Consider the following 20995-nt stretch of genomic DNA (forward strand, 5'->3'; position numbering starts at 1 on the left):
TGAAAGTGCTTCACTCAATATGCCAGCAAATTTGGAAAACTCAGCAGTGGCCAAAGGACTGGAAAAGGTCAGTCTTCATTCTAATCCGAAAGAAAGGCAATGCCATAGAATGCTCAAACTACCGCACAATTGCACTCATCTCACATGCTAGTAAAGTAATGCTCAAAATTCTCCAAGCCAGGCTTCAACAATACATGAACTGTGAACTTCCTGATGTTCAAGCTGGTTTAGAAAAGGCAGAGGAACCAGAGATCAAATTGCCAACATCCGCTAGATCATGGAAAAAGCAAGAGAGTTCCAGAAAAACATCTATTTCTGCTTTATTGACTATACCAAAGCCTTTGACTGTGTGGATCACAACAAACTGTGGAAAATTCAGAAAGAGGTGGGAATACCAGACCACCTGACCTGCCTCTTGAGAAATCTGTATGCAGGTCAGGAAGCAACAGTTAGAACTGGACATGGAACAACAGACTGGTTCCAAATAGGAAAAGGAGTACGTCAAGGCTGTATATCGTCACCCTGCTTATTTAACTTCTATGCAGAGTACATCATGAGAACCGCTGGGCTGGATGAAGCACAAGCTGGAATCAAGATTGCCGGGAGAAATACCAATAACCTCAGATATGCAGATGACACCACCCTTATGGCAGAAAGTGAAGAGGAACTAAAAAGCCTCTTGATGAAAGTGAAAAGTGGAGAGTGAAAAAGTTGGCTTAAAGCTCAACATTCAGAAAATGAAGATCATGGCATCCAATTCCATCACTTCATGGGAAATAGATGGAGAAACAGTGGAAACAGTGTCAGACTTTATATTTTTGGGCTCCAAAATCACTGCAGATGGTGACTGCAGTCATGAAATTAAGACACTTACTCCTTGGAAGGAAAGTTATGACCAACCTAGATAGCATATTGAAAAGCAGGGACATTACTTTGCCAACAAACGTCCATCTAGTCAAGGCTATAGTTTTTCCAGTGGTCATGTATGGATGTGAAAGTTGGACTGTAAAGAAGGCTGAGCGCCGAAGAATTGATGCTTTTGAACTCTGGTGTTGGAGAAGACTCTTGAGGGTCCCTTGGACTCCAGGGAGATCCAACCAGTCCATTCTGAAGGGGATCAGCCCTGGGATTTCTTTGGAAGGAATGATGCTAAGGCTGAAACTCCAGTACTTTGGCCACCTCATGTGAAGAGTTGACTCATTGGAGGGGACTCTGATGCTGGGAGGGATCGGGGGCAGGAGGAGAAGGGGATGACAGAGGATGAGATGGCTGGATGGCATCACTGGCTCAATGGACGTGAGTCTGAGTGGACTCCGGGAGTTGGTGATGGACAGGGAGGCCTGGCGTGCTGTGATTCATGGGGTCGAAAAGAGTCAGCACGACTGAGCAACTGAACTGAACTGAACTGAATGGGTCCAGATACCATGATCTTAGTCTTTTTAATATTTAGTTTTAGCCAGCTCTTTCACTCTCCCCCTTCACCCTCATCAAGTGGCTCTTTAGTTCCTCTTTGCTTTCTGCCATTAGAGTGGTATGATCTGCACATCTGAGATTGTTGATGTTTCTCCCACCTATCTTGATTCTAGCTTTTATAACTCATCCAGCCTGGCATTTTTGTGTTGTGCTCAGCATACAGATTAAACAAACAGGGTGACAGCAGATAGCCCAGTTGTACTCCTTTCTCAATCTTGAACCAATTAGTTGTTCCATAGAATTCTAACTGTTGCTTCTTGACCCACATACTGGTTTCTCAGGAGACAGGTAATGGTCTGGTATTCACATCTCTTTAAGAATTTCCCACAGTTTATTATGATCCACACAGTCTGTCATAAATTCAGTTCAGTCACTCAGTTGTGTCAGACTCTTGGAGACCCCATGGACTGCAGCACACCAGGCTTCCCTGTCCATCACCAACTCCTGGGGCTTGCTCAGACTCATGTCCATTGAGTTGGGGATGCCATCTAACCATCTCATCCTCTGTAGTCCCCTTCTCCTCCTGCCTTCAATCTTCCCCAGCATCAGGGTCTTTTCAAACGTGTCAGTTCTTCGCATCAGCTGGCCAAAGTATTGGAGTTTCAGCTTCACCCTGACAGTCTTTCCAATGAATATTCAGGGTTGATTTCCTCTAGGATTGACTGGTTGGATCTCCTTGCAGTCCAAGAGACTCTCAAGAGTCTTCTCCAACACCACACTTCAAAAGCATCAATTCTTCGGTGCTCAGCTTTCTTCACAGTCCAACTCTTACATCCATACCTGACTGCTGAAAAAACCATAGCTTTGACTAGATGGACCTTTGTTGGCAAAGTGATGTCTCTGCTTTTTAATATGTCATTTAGGTTGGTCATAACTTTTCTTCCAAAGAGCAAGTGTTTTTGAATTTCATGGCTGTAGTAACCACCTGCAGTGATTTTGGAGCCCCCCAAAATAAAGTCTGTCACTGTTTCCATTGTTTCCCCATCTATTTACCATGCAGTGATGGACGGGATGCCATGATCTTAATTTTTTGAAAGTTGAGTTTTAAGCCAACTTTTTTACTCTCCTCTTTCACTTTCAAGAGGCTCTTCAGTTTTTCTTTAATTTCTGCCATAAGGGTGGTGTCATCTGTGTATCTGAGGTTATTGATATTTCTCCCATCAATCTTGATTCCAGCTTGTGCTTCATCCAGCCTGGCACTATGTACTCTGCATATAAAGTAAAGTTTATCTTACATTATGTAAGTGCTTATGATCATCATCATGACTGTCATTCTTCAAGGCCATGTAGAACTCCAATGAAACACTGAAGTCAGATGTCACAAAATGTGATCTAAGGACGATCATCTGAAAGAGTTATCCAAAAGGCAGATTGTTGATTTCTACTCCACACCTACAGAACCAGAATCTCTGAGCGTGGAACTTGGAATATGCATTTTTCACACTCTCCATGGAATTTTTATTTATACCAAGATTAGTGAACACTACTTATGAAACCTGAAGCTGAAATATTAAGCTCTATCCAAAACTATTCTATGTCAATTTCAATCTCCCAATTTATCCCTCCCCATCTTACCCCTTGGTAACCATAAGTGTTTTTTTACATCTGTAACTCTAATTCTGTTTCATAGATAAGTTCAATGGTACCCTTTTTTTATATTTCACATATAACAATATCAGATGATATTTGTTTGTCTGACTTATTTCACTCAGGGTGATAATCTCTAGGTCCATTCATGTTGCTGTAATGTTGTTATTTCATTCTTTTTTATGGATGAGTAATATTCCACTGTATATATGTATGGCATCTTCTTTATCCATTCCTCTGGGACATTTAGGTTGCTTCTAAGTTCTGGCTATCGTAAATAGTGCTGCAATGAACACTGAGGTGCATGTATATTTACCAATTATGGTTTTCTCTGGATATATGCCCAGGAATGGGATTGCTGGATCATATGGTAGCTCTGTTTTTAGTTTTCAAAGGAACTTCCGTACAGTTCTCCATAGTGGCTGTTACCAATTTACATTCCTACCAACAGTGAAGGAGGGTTCCCTTTTTTCCACACCCTCTCTAGCATTTATTGTTTGTAGATTTTTTGATGATGGCTATTCTGGCTGGCCTGAGGTGATACATTATTGTAGTTTTGATTTGTATTTCTCTGATAATGAATGATTTTTCAAAAAGCTGTTCTAGCTCTGCATTTTGCTCCTTTCTCTAGAAAACTGTTTCTGAAAATGAATAGCTATAGCTTTCTGGGAAAACAGCTCTCCCCATGATCATGGTCATGGTTACCAGGATTTCCCCCAAAAGTTTCTTTCACAATATATACCTGATTGTGGTCAATAATCCTCAAGCTTCCAAAAACTTCTAAATGTTTTCACTGTAGACATCATCTCAGCCCCTAGTTTTTCCTGTGTGTACCATCTCTTAATTATCTGACCTTCCGACCAATCTCACGACTGACAGAAGCTGGCAGCCAGGCAATCATCTCCTCCAGTCATTTTCCTTCTTCTTTTTTTTTTTTTTTTAAGAAAAAGAATGGCTTCCTAGCTGGCTCAGTGGTAAAGAATCCGCCTGTCAATGCAGGAGATGCTGGAGATGCAGGTTTGATCCCTGGGTCAGGAAGATCTGCTGTAAAAGGGAATGGCAACTCACTTCAGTACTCTTGCCTGGAGAATCCCATGGACAGAGGAGCCTGGAGGGTTACAGTTGGGGAGAGCGGGGGGAGGGTTGCAGAGAGTTGGATGTGCCTTAGTACACTTGTCCTGGAAAATCGCATGGATGGAGGAGCCTGGTAGGCTGCAGTCCATGGGGTCATGGGGTCGCACAGAGTCAGACACGACTGAGTGACTTCACTTTCACTTTTCACTTTCATGCATTGGAGAAGGAAATGGCAACCCACTCCAGTGTTCTTGCCTGGAGAATCCCGGGGACGGGGGAGCCTGGTGGGCTGCCTCTATGGGGTCGCACAGAGTCAGCCACAACTGAAGCGACTTAGCAGCAGCAGCAGCAGTAGTGACTAGCACACAGCACACATAAGTAGAAAATGAGAGGCAATGAATAAAAGGGGAAATGAGTGCAGTTTTCCACTGAGAAATCACACACAAGCCAGTCTTGGGATGATGGCTGCCTGAAGATCAAATAACAATTACGTTTGGAAAATGAAATTTCAGATTATTTGGCAGTAGCTGTGGGGTCCCAGTTTTAATGATAGGTCATTGAAATTGCTTTTTTAACCACTCAGCTGAATCTTCATATGTGGGCCTTTGTCTTCGAAAAAGAGGAAATTTTGAGATTATCTAATGATGTGAATCTATTCATTTTTTTCTTCTAGGATGAGAAAGAACAACGGACTAAAGATATCATTCCTATATCCCAGGTCCTATAAGGCAAAAACTCACAGTCACCATGTTTTGATGCCAAGTGCAGCTTTTGCAGCAGTTTGAGCAGGAGTCATTCATACCAGGCATTTTGCTCAGAAAATACCTGTACCATGGAATGGTGATATCCTTTGTGGTCACATATTACAGGATAATCCTATGTGAAGTATGTTTAGGTGTGAGTCACATTTTTTTTTAAATGCAGATTCTTGGTATATTTCTATCCATTGGCACTTGGGCTACATGATGGAAGGGACTTTTCTAGTACTTGCCTGTTATGAAATCCATATGATACATTTCATTTTAGAATTGGTCTCTCTGTTTTATTAAGTCTGTTCATCATTTATCAAGGGGTCAGGAAGATCCCCTGGAGAAGAAAATGGCAATCCACTCCAGTATTCTTGCCTGCGAAATCCCATGGACAGAGGATCCTGGTAGGCTCCAGTCCATGGCGTTGCAAAAGAGTCAGACACAACTTAGTGACTAAAATGTCATGCCGTGTATAAAACAGATAACAAATAAGGACAAATATACCACGGGGACTTCTAATACTCTGTAATGGGTCATATGGGAAAAGAATCTATAAACAGTGAATATATGCATAACATTCACTTTGCTTTATAGCAGAAAGCAAACAACATTATAAATGAACTATACTGCAATAAAAATTTAAAAAAGAAAAAAAGAAAATATCAGTTCCAGGTTCCATGGCTAGAAATTTAATTTGGGGATGGGACCCCAGGGTAGCGGCAGTTTTAAAGGCTCACAGATAGTGAAGGACAGGGAAGCCTGGCCTGCTGCAGTCCATGGGGTTGCAAAGAGCAGGACACGACCGAGTAACTGGACAACAGGTGTTTCTAATGTAGCCAAAGTTGGGAGTCCGCCTACCCTACAAATGTGTTGGTCTGCGTTCTCTGTGTCTGCTACTTCACCGCCTAGCTCAGGTGTCCAGGGAGGGGCATTGCTTTAACTCAAATTCGGAGTGCTGCATACACAGAAGCCCCTGTATTTTTCAATTTAGACTTGCATATTTCTACTCAGTGCCTCCCGTGCGCTCCGCAAAGGGCTAAGCACTTTTGCGAATATGAAACGCCTGAGGCTCAACCAGGTGAAGAGATGTTCACGTTTCTGGTTTCGTTTGTTGCGATTCCCGCCGCGTCCGCAGAGCCTAGAATAGTGTTTGGTACGTAGTAGGCGAACTGCTTTATGCGACACTTGAAGGACAGTGACTGAATTCCAGGTAATCCTGCCTCCTTTTGAATCGTAACAACGAATCAGTGAAACGGGTTTCTATCTCTGACTTCTTGGGCCGAGACCTCCGACACCATCGGATCCGTGCCTGGAGATGACACCTAGCCGCCGGGTACCTCCTCGATTCGGTCCCACCGTTCGGTGGCCGAAAACGTGTCCTAATAAGGTTCAGTTCAGCAGCGGCCGGGATTAGCTCGGAGTCACACGAGTGGGCGTGTCCAGCCTCTCGCCTGGGCGCAGCCTCAGAGGAGAACTCACCTCCCCCCGGCCCCGCCCTATTCTCTCCCGGAGGGCGGGGCGAAGGGCAGGCTGGGAGAGGAGGCGAGTGGCGCCTGCGCGTGCGCGGTAGAGAGCTCACGGGCCGGGTGGCTGTGGCCGGCAGGGCCCTAGCGATTTGACAGAAAATGCAGGTGAGCAAGCCGGGGTTGGGGTAGGGGGCTCGATGCCTGGAGGCTGCGGCCAATCGTTTTGCCCCTCTCGGTCCATGCGGGCGGCTGCCTGTCCTTGCCGGGCCTGTGGGAAGTGCCGGGCGCCTCAGGTTCGGAGTGGCCACGCGAGTGGAGGCCAGCGCAGGCGCAGTGCTGACGGGCGGGCGTGGTTCCGCGGGTACGCGGGCTGGGCGTGCCCGCTCCCCTCCATGTGTCCCACCCCCGAATCTCATCTTTGAGGGTAGTTCTCCGTGAGGTCGGCTACCCTGGGCCTGTGCAGGCCTCCGGATCTTACCTGACAGAGTTACTTCCTCCTTGTTAACTTTCATAGCGAGCACCTGAATGGGTGCGTTATGAACCCCCTTCACGGATGCGGAAGCTGAGGCTCGGACAATTGGAGGGCTGAGCAGGTCGCATAACATAACCTGTGTTCTTGACCCTGCCTAGAGCTGAGTGAGGGGTTTCAACATCCTTCCCTCTCTGCCATCCAATGCTGGTGTACAGGTCGAGGTGCGTCCACTGTGGACCCTAGAGTCCAGCCTGAGGGTCCTTCTGCCCAGTTATTAATACTTTCCCTTTTAAAATGGATAAAACCAAATCTCTCAGTTTTGTTCTTTTATTGTATCAGGAATTTACTAATGCAATTTGACTAAAACCCGTGGTTCAGTTCAGTTGTTCAGTCGTGTCCGACTCTTTGCGACCCCATGGACCACAGCACGCCAGGCCTCCCCGTCCATCACCAACTCCCGGAGTCCACCCAAACCCATGTCCATTGGGTCGGTGATGCCATACAACCATCTCATCCTCTGTTGTCCCCTTCTCCTTCTGCCCTCAATCTTTCCCAGCATCAGGGTCTTTTCAAATGAGTCAGCTCTTCCCAGCAGGTGGCCAAAGTATTGGAGTTTCAGCTTCAGCATCAGTCCTTCCAATGAATATTCAGGACTGATTTCCTTTAAGATGGACTGGTTGGATCTCCTTGCAGTCCAAGGGACTCTCAAGAGTCTTCTCCAACACCACAGTTCAAAAGCATCAATTCTTTGGTGGTCAGCTTTCTTTATAGTCCAATTCTCACATCCATACATGACCACTGGAAAAACCATAGCCTTGACTAGACAGACCTTTGTTGACAAAGTAATGTCTCTGCTTTTCAATATGCTGTCTAGGTTGGTCATAACTTTCCTTCCAAGGAGTAAGTGTCTTTTAATTTCATGGCTGCAGTCACCATTGGCAGTGATGGAAAAGTGAAAAAAAAAAAGATACCATGAAAATGGATGCTTTTATGAGAAAATCTCTGACGACTCAGTTTGGTCACTGTTAAAGGACCCTCCTCCAAAGGTCATTCTGCTGTCTCCTAGATCTCCCTGTGGTCTGGAATCCTGATGAACTCATCTCTGACTCAGTGGCAGAAGGGAAATGGAGTTAGTGTGGGTTTGATTGGGGTTGGAGAGGTTTGCGGTTGTTCAGTCTCTCAGTTGTGTTGGACTCTGTGACCCCATGGACTGCAGCAGGCCAGGCTCCCCAGTCCTTCACCACCTCTTGAAGGTTGCTCAAACTCATGTCCACTGAGTTAATGCCATACAACCATCTCATCCTCTATTGTCCCCTTCTCCTCCTGCCTTCAGTCTTTCCCAGCATCAGGGTCTTTTCCAGTGAGTCGGCTCTTCGCATCAGGTGGCCAAAGGATTGAAGCTTCAGCTTCATCATCAATCCTTCCAATGAATATTCAGGGCTGGAGAGGATGATCATCTCCAAATACAGTGTGTCTGATGAAGAGGAAATTCAGGGCTGCCCTGGCCTCCTTTGTGTTCTCTGTCCTTCAGGCTCCTGCTCAAAAATGTCGTGTCTTAAGAGGCCTTCCTGACCACCCTGTGGAAGGGATTCTGTTTGTTTCTCTTTGATATATTTCAGCAGGACTGGCTAGGGAACTGGGGGTAGAGCCTGGTTATCCCAGTGCCCTTTCCATAGCTTCCTGGTTTCATATTCCAGACCTGCCAAGACATGCCAAACCAGGGTTTGGGCAGCCGTGTTCTGGAGCTAGGAGCCCACCTTGGCATTTCTTTTTCTGATAGTTGATCCTGGTAAGTTTGACTTGTTCCATCCTGCCAGTGTCTTCCTTAATGCCATGGCTCTCCCAAGTTTGTGAGGATTAACTAGGTAGGTACAGGTCAAGAACTTTGTGGTGTCCCCAGCATGTAGGATCATCATGCTGATCAGTAAGCATCAGCTATTGACACTTCTCCATGGTGTCTCAGCTCTTCCTCTTAGCCTTGGCCTTCAGGGAATCAGTCAGGCTCTCTTCCTTCTGATTTTCTTGCAGCCACTCAGGACTTTGGAATACTCTATATCTTGTACACGGGCCCTTTGCACAGGCCCTTCTGCCTGGAAAGTAATTTCCAAAATTTTCACTCCTCTGGTTCCCTCTCACCCTCCAGTCACAGTTAAATGTTGCCTCATCTGAGAGAACGTCTTTACCCATCCTGTGGACTGCACACCGCCTGAAAGTCTAGCTCAGCAGCCTGGTCATTGCATTTGTCATAACGTATAATCTATTTCTTTGTGTATTTAATTACTCACTGACTATTTCTTTCTCTCACCTGTAAAACTGGTGACTTTGGCATTCCTCGTGCTTCCCTACCATCTAGTACAATCATTACGTATAGTAGGTACTTAATAAATATCTGTTGAACAAATCACTCTGAGTCATTAATGAAAATTGACCAGAAGCCAGGTCAGAGCCTTGCCATCATCGTGGATGTCAGTCTTGACGTCATAGCCTGATTTTTACCCTAAGACAAGAAGATTGGAACAGGGGTTGTATGTCTTTTGACACATTCCCAGAAATAGACCTCAGAATAATTGGTGTGAAATCCCCTTCTTACCACTTTCCCATTTGGACCCTGTCCAACATGCGCCCTCCACAGTGGACTTGGCCCTCACAGTACCCTTGGTCCACCTCCTCTAGGACCCCAACGCAGACACCGAGTGGAATGACATCTTACGCAAAAAAGGCATCTTGCCTTCAAAGGAAGATTTGAAAGATCTGGAGAAGGAGGCAGAAGAAGAGGAGCAGCGGATCCTCCAGCAGTCCATTGGTGAGCTTACCTGTGTTTGTGATTCTGTGTCTGTCTGCTTAGGAAACCCTTGGCAAGCCTCTAACTGCTTCAGTAGAAGGATCTTCTGAGTGAGAGTTGGGAGCAGGGATTGAAGTGCTGGGCTGGACACTGCCTCTGGGCCCTCCAGCAGGGCATCTCTGGCTTCATCTTCCTGGGCCATAGAACTGGGGGCACTTCAGAGGCTCCCTCCATCTCCACAGTTCCTGCTCTGTGTCTTTCTTCAGGGTTATCAGCTCATGATAACCCTGAAGAAAATATTTCTGAGTCTCCACCTTTTGGTCAGTGATGCAGATTAGTTAATGTCATGGAAATCTGCCCAGAAGTTTTTACTGTTTGTAGTCTCCCGAGAAAGCAAAAAAGTGAAGTCACTCAGTCGTATCTGACTCTTTGCAACCCCATGGACTGTAGCCCACCAGGCTCCTCCTTCCTTGGGATTTTCCAAGCAAGAATACTGGAGTGGATTGCCATTTCCTTCTCCAGGAGATCTTCCCAACCCAGGGATTGAACCCGGGTCTCCCGCATCGTAGGCAGACGCTTTACCGTCTGAGCCACCAGGGAAGTCATAGTCTCCTGAGTGTATGCTTTATCTTTGTGGTTGGATTGGGAATATGAAAATAACTTGATTCGGGGAAACATAAGATGCTTGTGGTGTATGCGGTCTAAGGTCTTTGTCACAGGTAGGTATACCAATTGAATTGGAATCCCTTGCGGTGCTTGTCAAAAAAACAAGCAAACAAACAAAACACAACAGCGCACAGTCCCTACTGAATCAGAATCTCTGGGGGAAGGCCAGGAATGTGCATATTAAGCCAGTGCCTCAGAGAGTTTCTGATTCACACCAAAGTTTGAGAACCGTTGATCACAGGAGCTAGGACTTCTGTCCCATGTTGACATGTTAGGGCTGATTTAGAGGAGAATTGATTACACAGCGTTTATCCAGCAAGTGTAATAAATTCTATCCAGTTACTGAAGGACTGCTGTGCGCTGTGTGTTTTCTAGGCACTGGGGCTTTATCTGTGTGTGGGCCAGCCAAAACACCCTATCCTCTTGGAGCTTATGTTCCAATGGAGGAGACAGACAGTAAATGATACATGAGTGAAATATAGGAAAATAAGGCAGGAAGGGGTTGGAGGAGAAAGTGAAAGTCGCTCAGTTGTGTCCAACTCTTTGTGACCCCATGAAATGTAGTCTGCCAGGCTCCTCTGTCCATAGAATTGTCCAGGCAAAATACTGGAGTGGGTAGCCGTTCCCTTCTCCAGAGGATCTTCCCAACCCAGTGATCGAACCCAGGTCTCCCTCATTGCAAGTGGATTCTTTACCATCTGAGCCACCAGAAAAGCTCTGGTGGGTATAACGTTGGAGGAGGGGTGGGTATAATTCTAGAGGGTCAGAGAGGGCCTCATTGGGAGTGACATTTGAGTAGACCTGAGGGAGGCAAATGAGCAAGTGGGAAGCATGTTGGAGGATATGCCAGGAGGCCAGGGGGACTGGGAGACAGAAACAGGAGATTCAGAACAGGCAGGGGTCAGACATTTAGGACATTCTAGCTTCTAGTGTGGACCTTGGCTGCGATGTCTAATGAGGTGGGCATCATTGGAGGTTTGAACAGAGGAGGGACGTGCCCTCTGTGTTGACAGCACCTTCCTGTTGTTGTCTTACTGAGTGTGGACTGTCGGGGCAGGGCAGGAGGTGGGGACCTCAGGTGAAACGACGGCAGTGGTGCCCTTGGCAAGTGATGCCGTTGGCTTGGACCAGAGTAGTGGGTGGAAGTGGCCAGATCTGGGTGTATTTTGAAGGTAGGACTGACGGGATTTGCTTATGGATCCTGTGATGGGTGTGAGAGCAAGTAAGGCAAAGATGACTGCAAGGCTCTGGGCTTGAGTGGCCAGAAGGATGGAGTCACCACCTGAGATGAGCAGGGCTTGGGCAGGAGCAGGTTTGGAGGTGAAGATCAGGAACTCGATTTAAGACGTAGTCACTTTGAGATTTCTTATTAGACAAATACAGATGGTAGGTGAGCAGTTGGGAATGTTTTCTTAAATCAGAAATAAGGGTTAGAGGCATACATTTGGGAGTTGTCAGCATGTCAGTGGGTTTTAAAGGTGTGAGATACAGTCACCAAGGGAGCGGGTACAGGTGAGGAAGGAAAGGAGTCCAGTCAACAGAGGGACCAGGGGAGGGGCCAGGAGGGAGGAGAAAAAGAGGCCAGAGGAAGATGGACTTTCAGAGAGGAGGCAGTGATGGATTAGGCCAAATATGCTCATCGGTTGAGAAAAGAGGTCATTACTGACTTTGGTAAGAGCAGGTTTGGGTCATGTTAGGGTGGGAGTCAGGGGACAAAAACCTGATTGGATGTCAATAAGCAAGAGTCTTTATGGCAATAAAAACAAAATACAGATTTTTACAGCCATTGATAAAAAAGAGAAGCGAGAGCTGCCTACCACTCACAAGAGAAGACCAGGTGATAATCCCTTTACCTCTAGCAAAGGTGTGCTGGGGAGGACCCCAGAGGGTATCCCACCTTCTTGGAGGCATGAGAACTGTTACGTACCTGTCCCTGAGCATCAGGGACTTGCAGATCAGGCCACTTGAGCTCAGGCTAATACACCTCTCTCCTTTTATAAATTTGGGAAACTTTCCTGTTTGTATCCTTCTCGTTGTGTTAATGTAAGAGAGCCAGGCTGGCTGATCTTTTAAACATGCTCTCCCATTCTTAGTTACCGTGTAACACCTTGGATGTGTGCCTGTGTGCTAAGTCGCTTTAGTCGTGTCCGACTGTTGGTGACCCCACGGACTGTAGCCCACCAGGCTCCTCTGTTCATGGGATTCTCCAGGCAGGAATACTGGACTGGGTTGCCGTGCCCTTCTCCAGGGGGTCTTCTCGACCCAGGGATTGAACTCACATCTCTAAACATTCTGCTTTGGCAGATGAGTTCTTTACCAGTAGTGTAACACCTTAACTACTTTTTATTTTGGTTTTGATGGGCTAGGGGCCTTTTGGTATTGCATGCACTCCTTTAGGAGAAAAGTGAAGGAGAAAAGACCCAAAATGCATCTTCATTCATCTTTTACATTTTTGGTTTTTCGCCAACTCAATGACATTCAGTGAAAACATATGAAGACATGACTTTGGAAGAACTGGAGGATAATGAAGACGAATTTAATGAGGAAGACGAACGTGCAATTGAAATGTACAGGTTAGTGCCACCCAGAGGGACTGCTTGGTTTTTCATGAGGCACTGTAATGTGCGTCCTCTGAAATAAACCTGGCACATAAGTAAGTAAACCTGGACCTTTACGGTTTGCCGTGTGACAGGGGTGTGTGCGAGCGCGTGTGTGTAAGATGTCTCTCTCCTCCTCCTGTCGTGCAGGCAGCAAAGGCTGGCCGAATGGAAAGCGACCCAACTGAAGAACAAATTTGGAGAGGTTTTGGAAATCTCTGGAAAGGATTATGTTCAAGAAGTTACCAAAGCTGGTGAGGGCTTGTGGGTCATCCTGCACCTTTACAAACAAGGGTGAGCTGATCTGATGTGTGTGTGTGCGCGTGCTCAGTCTCTCAGTCATGTCTGATTCTCTGTGACCCCATGGACTGTAGCCTGCCAGGCTTCTCTGTCCATGGGATTTCCCAGGCAAGAATACTGCAGTGAGCTGCCATTTCCTTCTCCAGGGGAATCTTCCTGACCCAGGGATCAAACCTGCAAGTCCCGTGTCTCCTGCTTTGTCAGGGGGTGTTCTTTACTTCTGAGCCACCTGGGAAGCCCTGATGCCTGTCTTTAAATATTAATTTGAATTTATGTCTTGAACATCTCAGGCTTACTTCACACCAGAGGGTTTTTTTTTAACTAATGTTTTATGTGTTTTTGCAGATTTGCCCAAATGTTCTTGTCTAATTTTTGTCTTAGGACTTTCAGATTAATATATGTGACTAATACAAGTGGCTTTATTAAATTGTAGCAGAACAGACTTTTTTTTTAAATTGTGAATGAATTCCTCAATCACTCGTCCCTCTGAGAAAACTCCAGCGTCTCACGACTCCGTGTCGTGAGTCACTCTCCTCGATGGCGCGGGTGACCTTTGTGAGCATTGTCCATGGCGAGTGGTGCAGAGAGCCCCTAGCGCCTCACCTTCAGTTTTGCTCCCTCTGTGTGGAGTCCAGTGCTTGTGTAGGAGTTCCTTTCAAGCAAGAAGTGCGTTCTGAATCACACATTCTAAGCCTTGGATGGTCTCTCCTTTAGAAAAGCAAGACAATTATCTTTTACAGTGGAGCTGCTTTTCTGACTTACTCGGTCAAATTAAATTGCACTTTGGCTTTTGAACACTTTGCCCAAACCTATTAGAAAATTTTTAAACACCGTCTGTTCATCTTGGCTGGAGTAGCAGAAGCACTTGCGAAGTTGTCATGAGGTTTTCTATGGGGCATTAGGGCGGCTAAGGTTTACTGTACGCAGACGCAAACTCACAGTTGCTCCTCTTTATTTCACAGGATTCCCCTCTGTGCCCTGATAAATCAGCACTTGAGTGCACTCGCCAGGAAGTTTCCTGATGTCAAGTTTATCAAAGCCATTTCAACCACCTGCATACCCAATTACCCTGATAGGAATCTGCCCACGGTATTTGTGTACCTTGAAGGTGACATCAAGGCTCAGTTTATCGGACCTCTGGTGTTTGGTGGCATGAACCTGACTTTGGACGGTAAGGACTCTTCCACACGTGAGGGATGGGGAGGGAGTGCATCTGCTGTTAAGGGTGCCTGTTTCCTAGACGCGGTGGGATGACTTGTCATAGAGTCACCTTTGTCCCGTGTGAGTGATTGTGAAAAGGGAAGAACATTGAATCTGTCATCTTAGATGAGTCATTGGGAGCAATTACAACTGGACTCTCAGTTAAAAGAGGGCACAGTGGATTTTAAAATATTTAATATTATTGTCTGTGCTGTTTTACTTGTCCCTATAGTTGAATATGTTTGTTTTTTAGTTATAACTCAAGAGCACATCATTCATTTCTTATTTAATTCACCCACATTTATTAGTGACAGATGTTTATATGTAAATATACATAAATATATGTAAATTTATACATATATAAGTCTCTATAAAAATATTTTTTTCAGTTGAAAGGAAGCTTTTAAATGGAAAGTTTATTTAATTCTGCCTCTTAACTCCTAAAGGATATATCTTTTATTTTTTTCTACTTGTGGAAAAGGAGGTATTAAAATACATATGCACACATAATATGTGGGAGAGAAGCTGAGGCCTATGAGCTTCCTACTAGGTCAGATTCTTTATCTCTTTAGTGCAGTGATATGTCCAACTATGCTTTAGTTAGTAGCCTTTAAAAACATATGTTAAAATATGACTTTATATTCTACTTTATATAACTATATAAGATATTCAACTGGGAAACGTGTGAACAGATACATAGATGCATATATATATCAGTTTTGCTTTATTCCAATGTTCAAAGGTGTATGATATTTCAAACTAAGTATGTGTTTTGCCTCTTATTTTGATCTTTGAACATAGCATTAGGGGAGAGAGATGGGTATACAATAATAATTATAGTCTTTGTTTCTAGAAAAAGTCTCATTTGTAGGCCAGGCTCCATGGAATTCTCTAGGCAAAAATACTGGAGTGGGTTGCCATTCCCTGATCCAGGGGATCTTCGCAACTCAGGGATTGAACCTGGGTCTCCTGCATTGCTGGCAGATTCTTTACTGTCTGTCTGAGCCACCAGGAAAGCCCCATATAAATGAACATTAACATTAATACAATCACTTATGCACACGCATGTACGTGTGAATCTAAATACATCCTTAAGAATCAGAAATCCTAAGAATTTTTTTTTGAGAAATTTATTGAATTTTTTTGTCATTGAATGAAGATACCTAGAGCTGAAAATACTGATGCTGTTCATCTCCGTGGAACACTGAATTAATGTGATTTCAGTAAAATTGGTTTTCAGATTTTTTAAAAAATATGTTGGGCTGCACTGGATCTTAGTTGTAGCATTCAAGGTCTAGTTTACTGATTGGGGATCGAACCCAGGCCCCTTGCATTGGGAGCATGGAGTCTTAACCACTAGACCATCAGGGAAGTCCCTGGTTTTCAGATTTTAATAGAAGTTTCCTAATTAGTAGAGCATCAGTTTAAACCAGACTGTTTGGTGTAGAATCTTTCTGACAGTCTCTCACTCCTGCCTGGGTAGAAAAATATATCACTTGATTTTGCTTCACAGTGTCTCACACCAATGTGGATTTTCACTGATTATAAGAGGGTCAAATATAGGATACTTTTGCCACCTGATGCGAAGAGCTGACTCATTGGAAAAGGCCCTGATGCTGGGAAAGATTGAGGGCAGGAAGAGAAGGGGACCACAGAGGATGAGATGGTTGGATGGCATCACCGACTCAATGGACGTGGGTTTGGGCGGACTCCGGGAGTTGGTGATGGACAGGGAGGCCTGGTGTGCTGCGGTTCATGGGGTCACAAAGAATCGGACATGACTGAGCGACTGAACTTAACTAAACTGAAAATATAGGAGCTAAGCCTGTAATCACTGATTCTTTTTTTTCTGACACTTTTAAGAATTATTACTACTTGGAACAAATGTATCAATCCTAGCATGTCATCATACATTGAGCCTTTGACTCTAATAGGTTGAGATATTGGACATTAGGTTTAAGAATTTCCTTTTGCTAAATAAAATTGGATTTAATAATTACATTCCCAGCAAGACTGTGAAAAGTATTTTCTTAATATATTTCATGCTGATTTCTTTCCTGGGACATTGTGTAAGCCAAGAAGCTAGCTGTGAGAAGATGGGTTTAGTCCTTGGGTTTTTATTAGTTATCCTGGAGGTTCAAATGTATGTAATATTTCATCTCATTTTATGAAAAGTTTCTGCAGGTGTTTTTTTTTTCCTTCTTAAGGGTCTGATTTTTTTTTTCCCTTTCTTCCAGGTACCTTATAATTATGACCCTCAAATTGTCATCAAGTGTGGATGGTCATAGTTTCTGCTTAGAAAAACACTGTGGCTTGAGGTTCCCACTCAGGCTGAGTCTTAGGCAATTTGCTTTTTCTTTATCATGCAGAGTTGGAGTGGAAGTTGTCTGAGTCTGGAGCCATCAAGACGAGCCTGGAGGAGAATCCCAAGAAGCCCGTGGAAGACGTGCTGCTGTCTGCGGTGCGGTGCTCTGTCCCTGCCAAGAGGGACAGCGATTCTGAGGATGACTGAGGCCGTGGCCCTGGTAACCTGCTGAACTTTCCCAATGGGACACAGCATCTGAACTTTTTTTAAAAAAGGAAAAAGTAGGAACGTATACTGTGTTTTTTTTAGTCCTTTATATTACGTTCTGAATCTCATAGATCTCAGAAATAATCATTGCTGGGAATCCTTTTAAATTTCTGGGGACTGTCTTTTTAAATTAATAGTATTTCCTTAAGAAAAAAATAAAAGCCAGATATTAGTTTGGCAGATGTCTATGTTTTCCTCGCTTATATTTTAGGTCAGCTGTAAGACTATTCACTATTCGTTCACATAAAACTATTAAAAAAGAAATAGAGATTTTTTTTTAAATAATGTGAGTAAATTATACAGTGGAAAATGGCAAGCTAAGCTTTGCATTTATATTATTATTTGTTTTTATTTTTTTATAGAGCTAGCAATAAGATTATTAACTCAAAGGAATGTTGCTAGGAAGAAGTATTAATATTTATCCTGCTTAGAAGAAATAGCCAATAATTTTTTGAAATACTGTCTTATCAAAGTCTAAAAGATTAGGCTTATCAAACTAAAAGATTCCAATTTACTGCCATTTGGGGTTAAATAGTTTTTCTAGTTAAGATAATTTTTTGTTTTCAGGCTGTTGAGATGTGAGCTAATCTCAATTACTGTAAAAGGTGTCACCTGAGACTCTTTTTTGGAAATAAATAGATATAAGCACACAGAGAGATAGCCAAAGTGTCTCTCAATCAGTCAGTAAAAAACATAACAAAATGTTTTCTGAACCAGAATCCTCTTAGCATTTACCACTTCTCGTCAAATTGACATTAACAGAATAATCAGGGGGACTGTTGTTCCCTTATACTTGTGTTGAGTAATGTTGTGCTCACTACACCACACATAGCAAAGACTCCTGGTTTGAATCTTTAAAAAATATGGATCAGCGAGGACACAGAGTTCCTTTAGATTATTGGTTTTTTTTTTTTTTGCTGTCATTCAGAAAGAAACAAGCAGCTGTGACCCATGTGATCTGTCAGAAGTATCTGCATTACTGACTTTATTTTTATATACATGTGAGAGCCAACACTTCTGATGGAAACTTCAAGAAATCCTTGAAGGATTTCTCATGGAATTTTAATTGCAAGGTGGAAATAAGCTTGGTCAGGCCTGTGACTCATCTGCTGGTCCCATGGCTTAGATTTTCTGTTGTCAGCAGAGTGAAGTGCAGTGGGGAAGGTGTGACTGCCATGTTGGTCAAGAGCTGCGGTGCGTACTCTTTCCCCAGGGGACAGGTGTGTATGAACGCGGCAGGCCTCATTCCGCTGAGGAGCCCATTCAGGGTGTCATTCTCAACATACGCTATACCACTTTGATCTTTGTTCCTGTGACATCTTTCGTTCATGCCAGACTAAGGTGTTGAGTTTGTGCTCAAAGGCTCAGGTGACTTGGTTCATGCTCCCTGTCTGGACATACAGCTCCCAGACCCCAGAAAGCTGTTTAGTCGTGCTGACTGAACTTGACTTAAAAATGCAGAGAAAGAACAGCATCTTTGTCCTAATATTAGAATTGTAATTTTGAACCTAACCTGCAAATTTCTACAGGTTGGTTAGTTCTGGGAGACTTCCCTGTATTCCTTACCATTAACTCCTGTTTCATTTGGAGTGTTTGTGATGTGATGGAGATGATACAGCTTGGTTCTGAAGCACTGAGTTTGTCTCAGTCCACAGCAGAAACACACAGTGACCAGGGAAAACTGGCAAGAAAGATCTCGACAGTCTGTCTTCTGGTGTTGGGAGGGAACAGTTATGGGGAAGGGGTGTTGAGCAGGTGCTAGGTCACCCTTTCTATAGTGATATTGGTGAGAAATGTTTTCAGGAAGTTGGGGTGGTAAGTAGTTTGGGAGAAGTAACTTAGTAAGACTGTAGACTCACCCCTTGGTATCCGTGATAGTTGGCTCCAGGGCCCCATGGGGCATCTGCAGATGCTCAGGTCCTTGCAGCCGGCTCTCCATGTCATCAGTCCATGGTTTGTTGGACCTGCAGATGTGGAACCAGCAGACACAAATCCGCTGCTGTGCTGTGCTGTGCTGAGTTGTGTTCGACTCTGTTACCCATGGACTATAGCCCACCAGGCTGCTCTGTCCACTGGAGTGGGTTGCCATTTCCTCCTCCGGGGATCTTTCCAACCCAGCGATCCAACCCATGTGTCGTGTCTGCCCTGCATTGGCAGATGGGTTCTTTACTGCTGAGCCACCTGAGAAGCTGACTGTAATCAAATACAGTTGATTTTTCCTAGTTTTCCTTATTTTGTAGAGAAGAAAAAGGATAGAGTTAGGATGTACACAACTACCTCATTGCAAACCTAAATTTATAGCCCCCTGTCCTGACATTGCCACAACAGTGGCTTCCTGGGGCGTCTTCTTTCCAAAGTGCCTCAGAGAACTCGTCTTGCATGCAGCAGACACTTTGTGAGAGACAGAAAGGGCTTAGAAGGGGGTCCTTCACCCCTAATGCCTCAGTTTTTCACCATTTATTGCCTCCAGCTTTAAATTTACTTTTCTTATATAACAAGCCCCGATTTTGCCAATGCAGTTTTCAAGTACAACGGGCCATGTGTGTTGTGACTGGGTTGCCTATTTTAGAAACATGTTCTGTGAAAGTGCTTTTGTCCTCCTTGTGAAACCAGCTGTTACTCATTAACACACACAACCTTTTAAACAGGTGGGTTTCGCCTGTCGCGTTCCTGATGTGTATATTCACTTTAGCCTAGGGTCCCAGCTTTCCGCCCTCTGCACGCTGCCCCAGCTCGCTGACTGCACAAGGGACCTGTCACTTGTGTGCTGCTAGGAGTTCCCCAGGGTCCATTCTCACCGCCCATCCCTGCAGCAGCCTCGTCTTTGTGCATTCAGTGTCCAGTGAAGATGGGTCTGCCTTCCACGGCCAAGCTGTCCTTCTATACTTTTGACCCTATTTTCTCCCACATTCTTTCAGGACTTTGTTCCAGTAAATTATTGCCTTATCTCAGTCTCTCCCTTGATGTGGGGCCTCAGGCTGTAAGTGTTGGGATTGGTAATAGAGACTGCTCCCTGCCTGTCAAGGACCAGGATTCTCCAACTCTGCTCCAGCAGCTAAAGGATTAAACTCCCAGCCTCCGTTGGAGCTGCGGGTTGCCAGAGGCAGGTGGGCAGAAGTCGGCTGGGAGTCCTGGGCACACTTCTTGGGCAGGGGAGCTGCTGTAGATGTGACTGCAGCCTACCTGTGCTGTAGGGTCTGTATACAGAGCCAGAGCATTGAGGGTGGTATTTTTGATGATGTTGTGGAGCCTCTGTAGCCCGGCTCCCACCTGCCCTCCTTGGACTCTTTACTGGGAAAGAAGTAGCTTTCACCGTGGCCTCTTTTAGAAGCAGTTTTTGCATCTCCTGCTAAAGCCCCCTGCCCATTGTCTGTCAAAACCACAACTGTCCTAGCTTTCTGCTCCCCGCTTTCAGGTTGCTAAACAAAGCAGAGCATTGTGTTCCCGGCCTCTGTGTCATCATCATCATCGCCCTTCGGAACTTCATGAGCCAGACCAGGACTTCCACTTTCGCCTGAGAAAGACCAGATACTCTGAACAGCTACCACCCACCTGGCAGTAACTCAAAATTGTTTCTTTAATGTTCATAAATGTATGGCTGAGCTGTCAAGAAAGGAATCCATTCTCTGAGGCAAAAAATGATGTGAAAACAAAACTGAAGAAAGACAAGAGAGCCCTCATCTCATGTACCCCCCGGAGCACCTACCAAGTCTTGGTGACACTGAGCACCTATGAGATTGAACTTGGGGGGTTAGCAGGAGGTAAGCCTTCAGGGAGGCCCCCTTGTAAACAGCTGGACTTCAGTCTTGTGGGGAGCTGGCACTAGTTGGAAAGGAAAACAGTCCCCCTCTGAAGTCACTTACACACCTTCCCTCCTGTGGGTTTGAGTTCTCATGGTACCTGTGGTCTAAGCATTTCCCACGTGAAATTCTTAAACAGGTCCCGTTGTAATGGCCCTGAGACCAAGGTCAGAGCAACTGTATATGCACATGAGAACTCAGCTTTAATTTAGCACTCGACACTCCACAGGAACATGAGCTGAGAGTCATAAATCACA

The 20995-nt window shown here is 44.8% G+C and overlaps 1 protein-coding gene and 1 non-coding gene across 2 annotated transcripts; one reads left to right on the forward strand and one right to left on the reverse strand.

Moving 5' to 3' along the window:
• The first annotated feature begins 6379 nt into the window (after positions 1-6379).
• Positions 6380-17116, forward strand: PDCL3 (phosducin like 3). Its single transcript, XM_019969797.2, has 6 exons — positions 6380-6514; positions 9495-9624; positions 12752-12842; positions 13017-13160; positions 14129-14337; positions 16736-17116. The coding sequence occupies exons 1-6, from the start codon at positions 6509-6511 to the stop codon at positions 16876-16878; spliced, it is 723 nt and encodes a 240-aa protein (XP_019825356.1). The 5' UTR covers positions 6380-6508; the 3' UTR covers positions 16879-17116.
• On the reverse strand, positions 10132-10203 carry TRNAR-ACG (transfer RNA arginine (anticodon ACG)). The gene has a single exon. It is a non-coding gene; the product is annotated as a tRNA-Arg (tRNA).
• Positions 17117-20995: the final 3879 nt, after the last annotated feature.

The sequence above is a fragment of the Bos indicus genome, chromosome 11 (genome assembly GCF_029378745.1).
Source record: "Bos indicus isolate NIAB-ARS_2022 breed Sahiwal x Tharparkar chromosome 11, NIAB-ARS_B.indTharparkar_mat_pri_1.0, whole genome shotgun sequence".
In the NCBI taxonomy this organism is placed as follows: Eukaryota; Metazoa; Chordata; class Mammalia; order Artiodactyla; family Bovidae; genus Bos; species Bos indicus.

What these genes read in the sequence shown, in the direction of transcription:
- PDCL3 (XM_019969797.2), top strand. An exon ending in CGTGCAATTGAAATGTACAG is followed by an intron (nt 12,843 to 13,016) that starts GTTAGTGCCACC and finishes CCTGTCGTGCAG; the next exon opens with GCAGCAAAGGCTGGCCGAAT. An exon ending in CTGCACCTTTACAAACAAGG is followed by an intron (nt 13,161 to 14,128) that starts GTGAGCTGATCT and finishes TTTATTTCACAG; the next exon opens with GATTCCCCTCTGTGCCCTGA.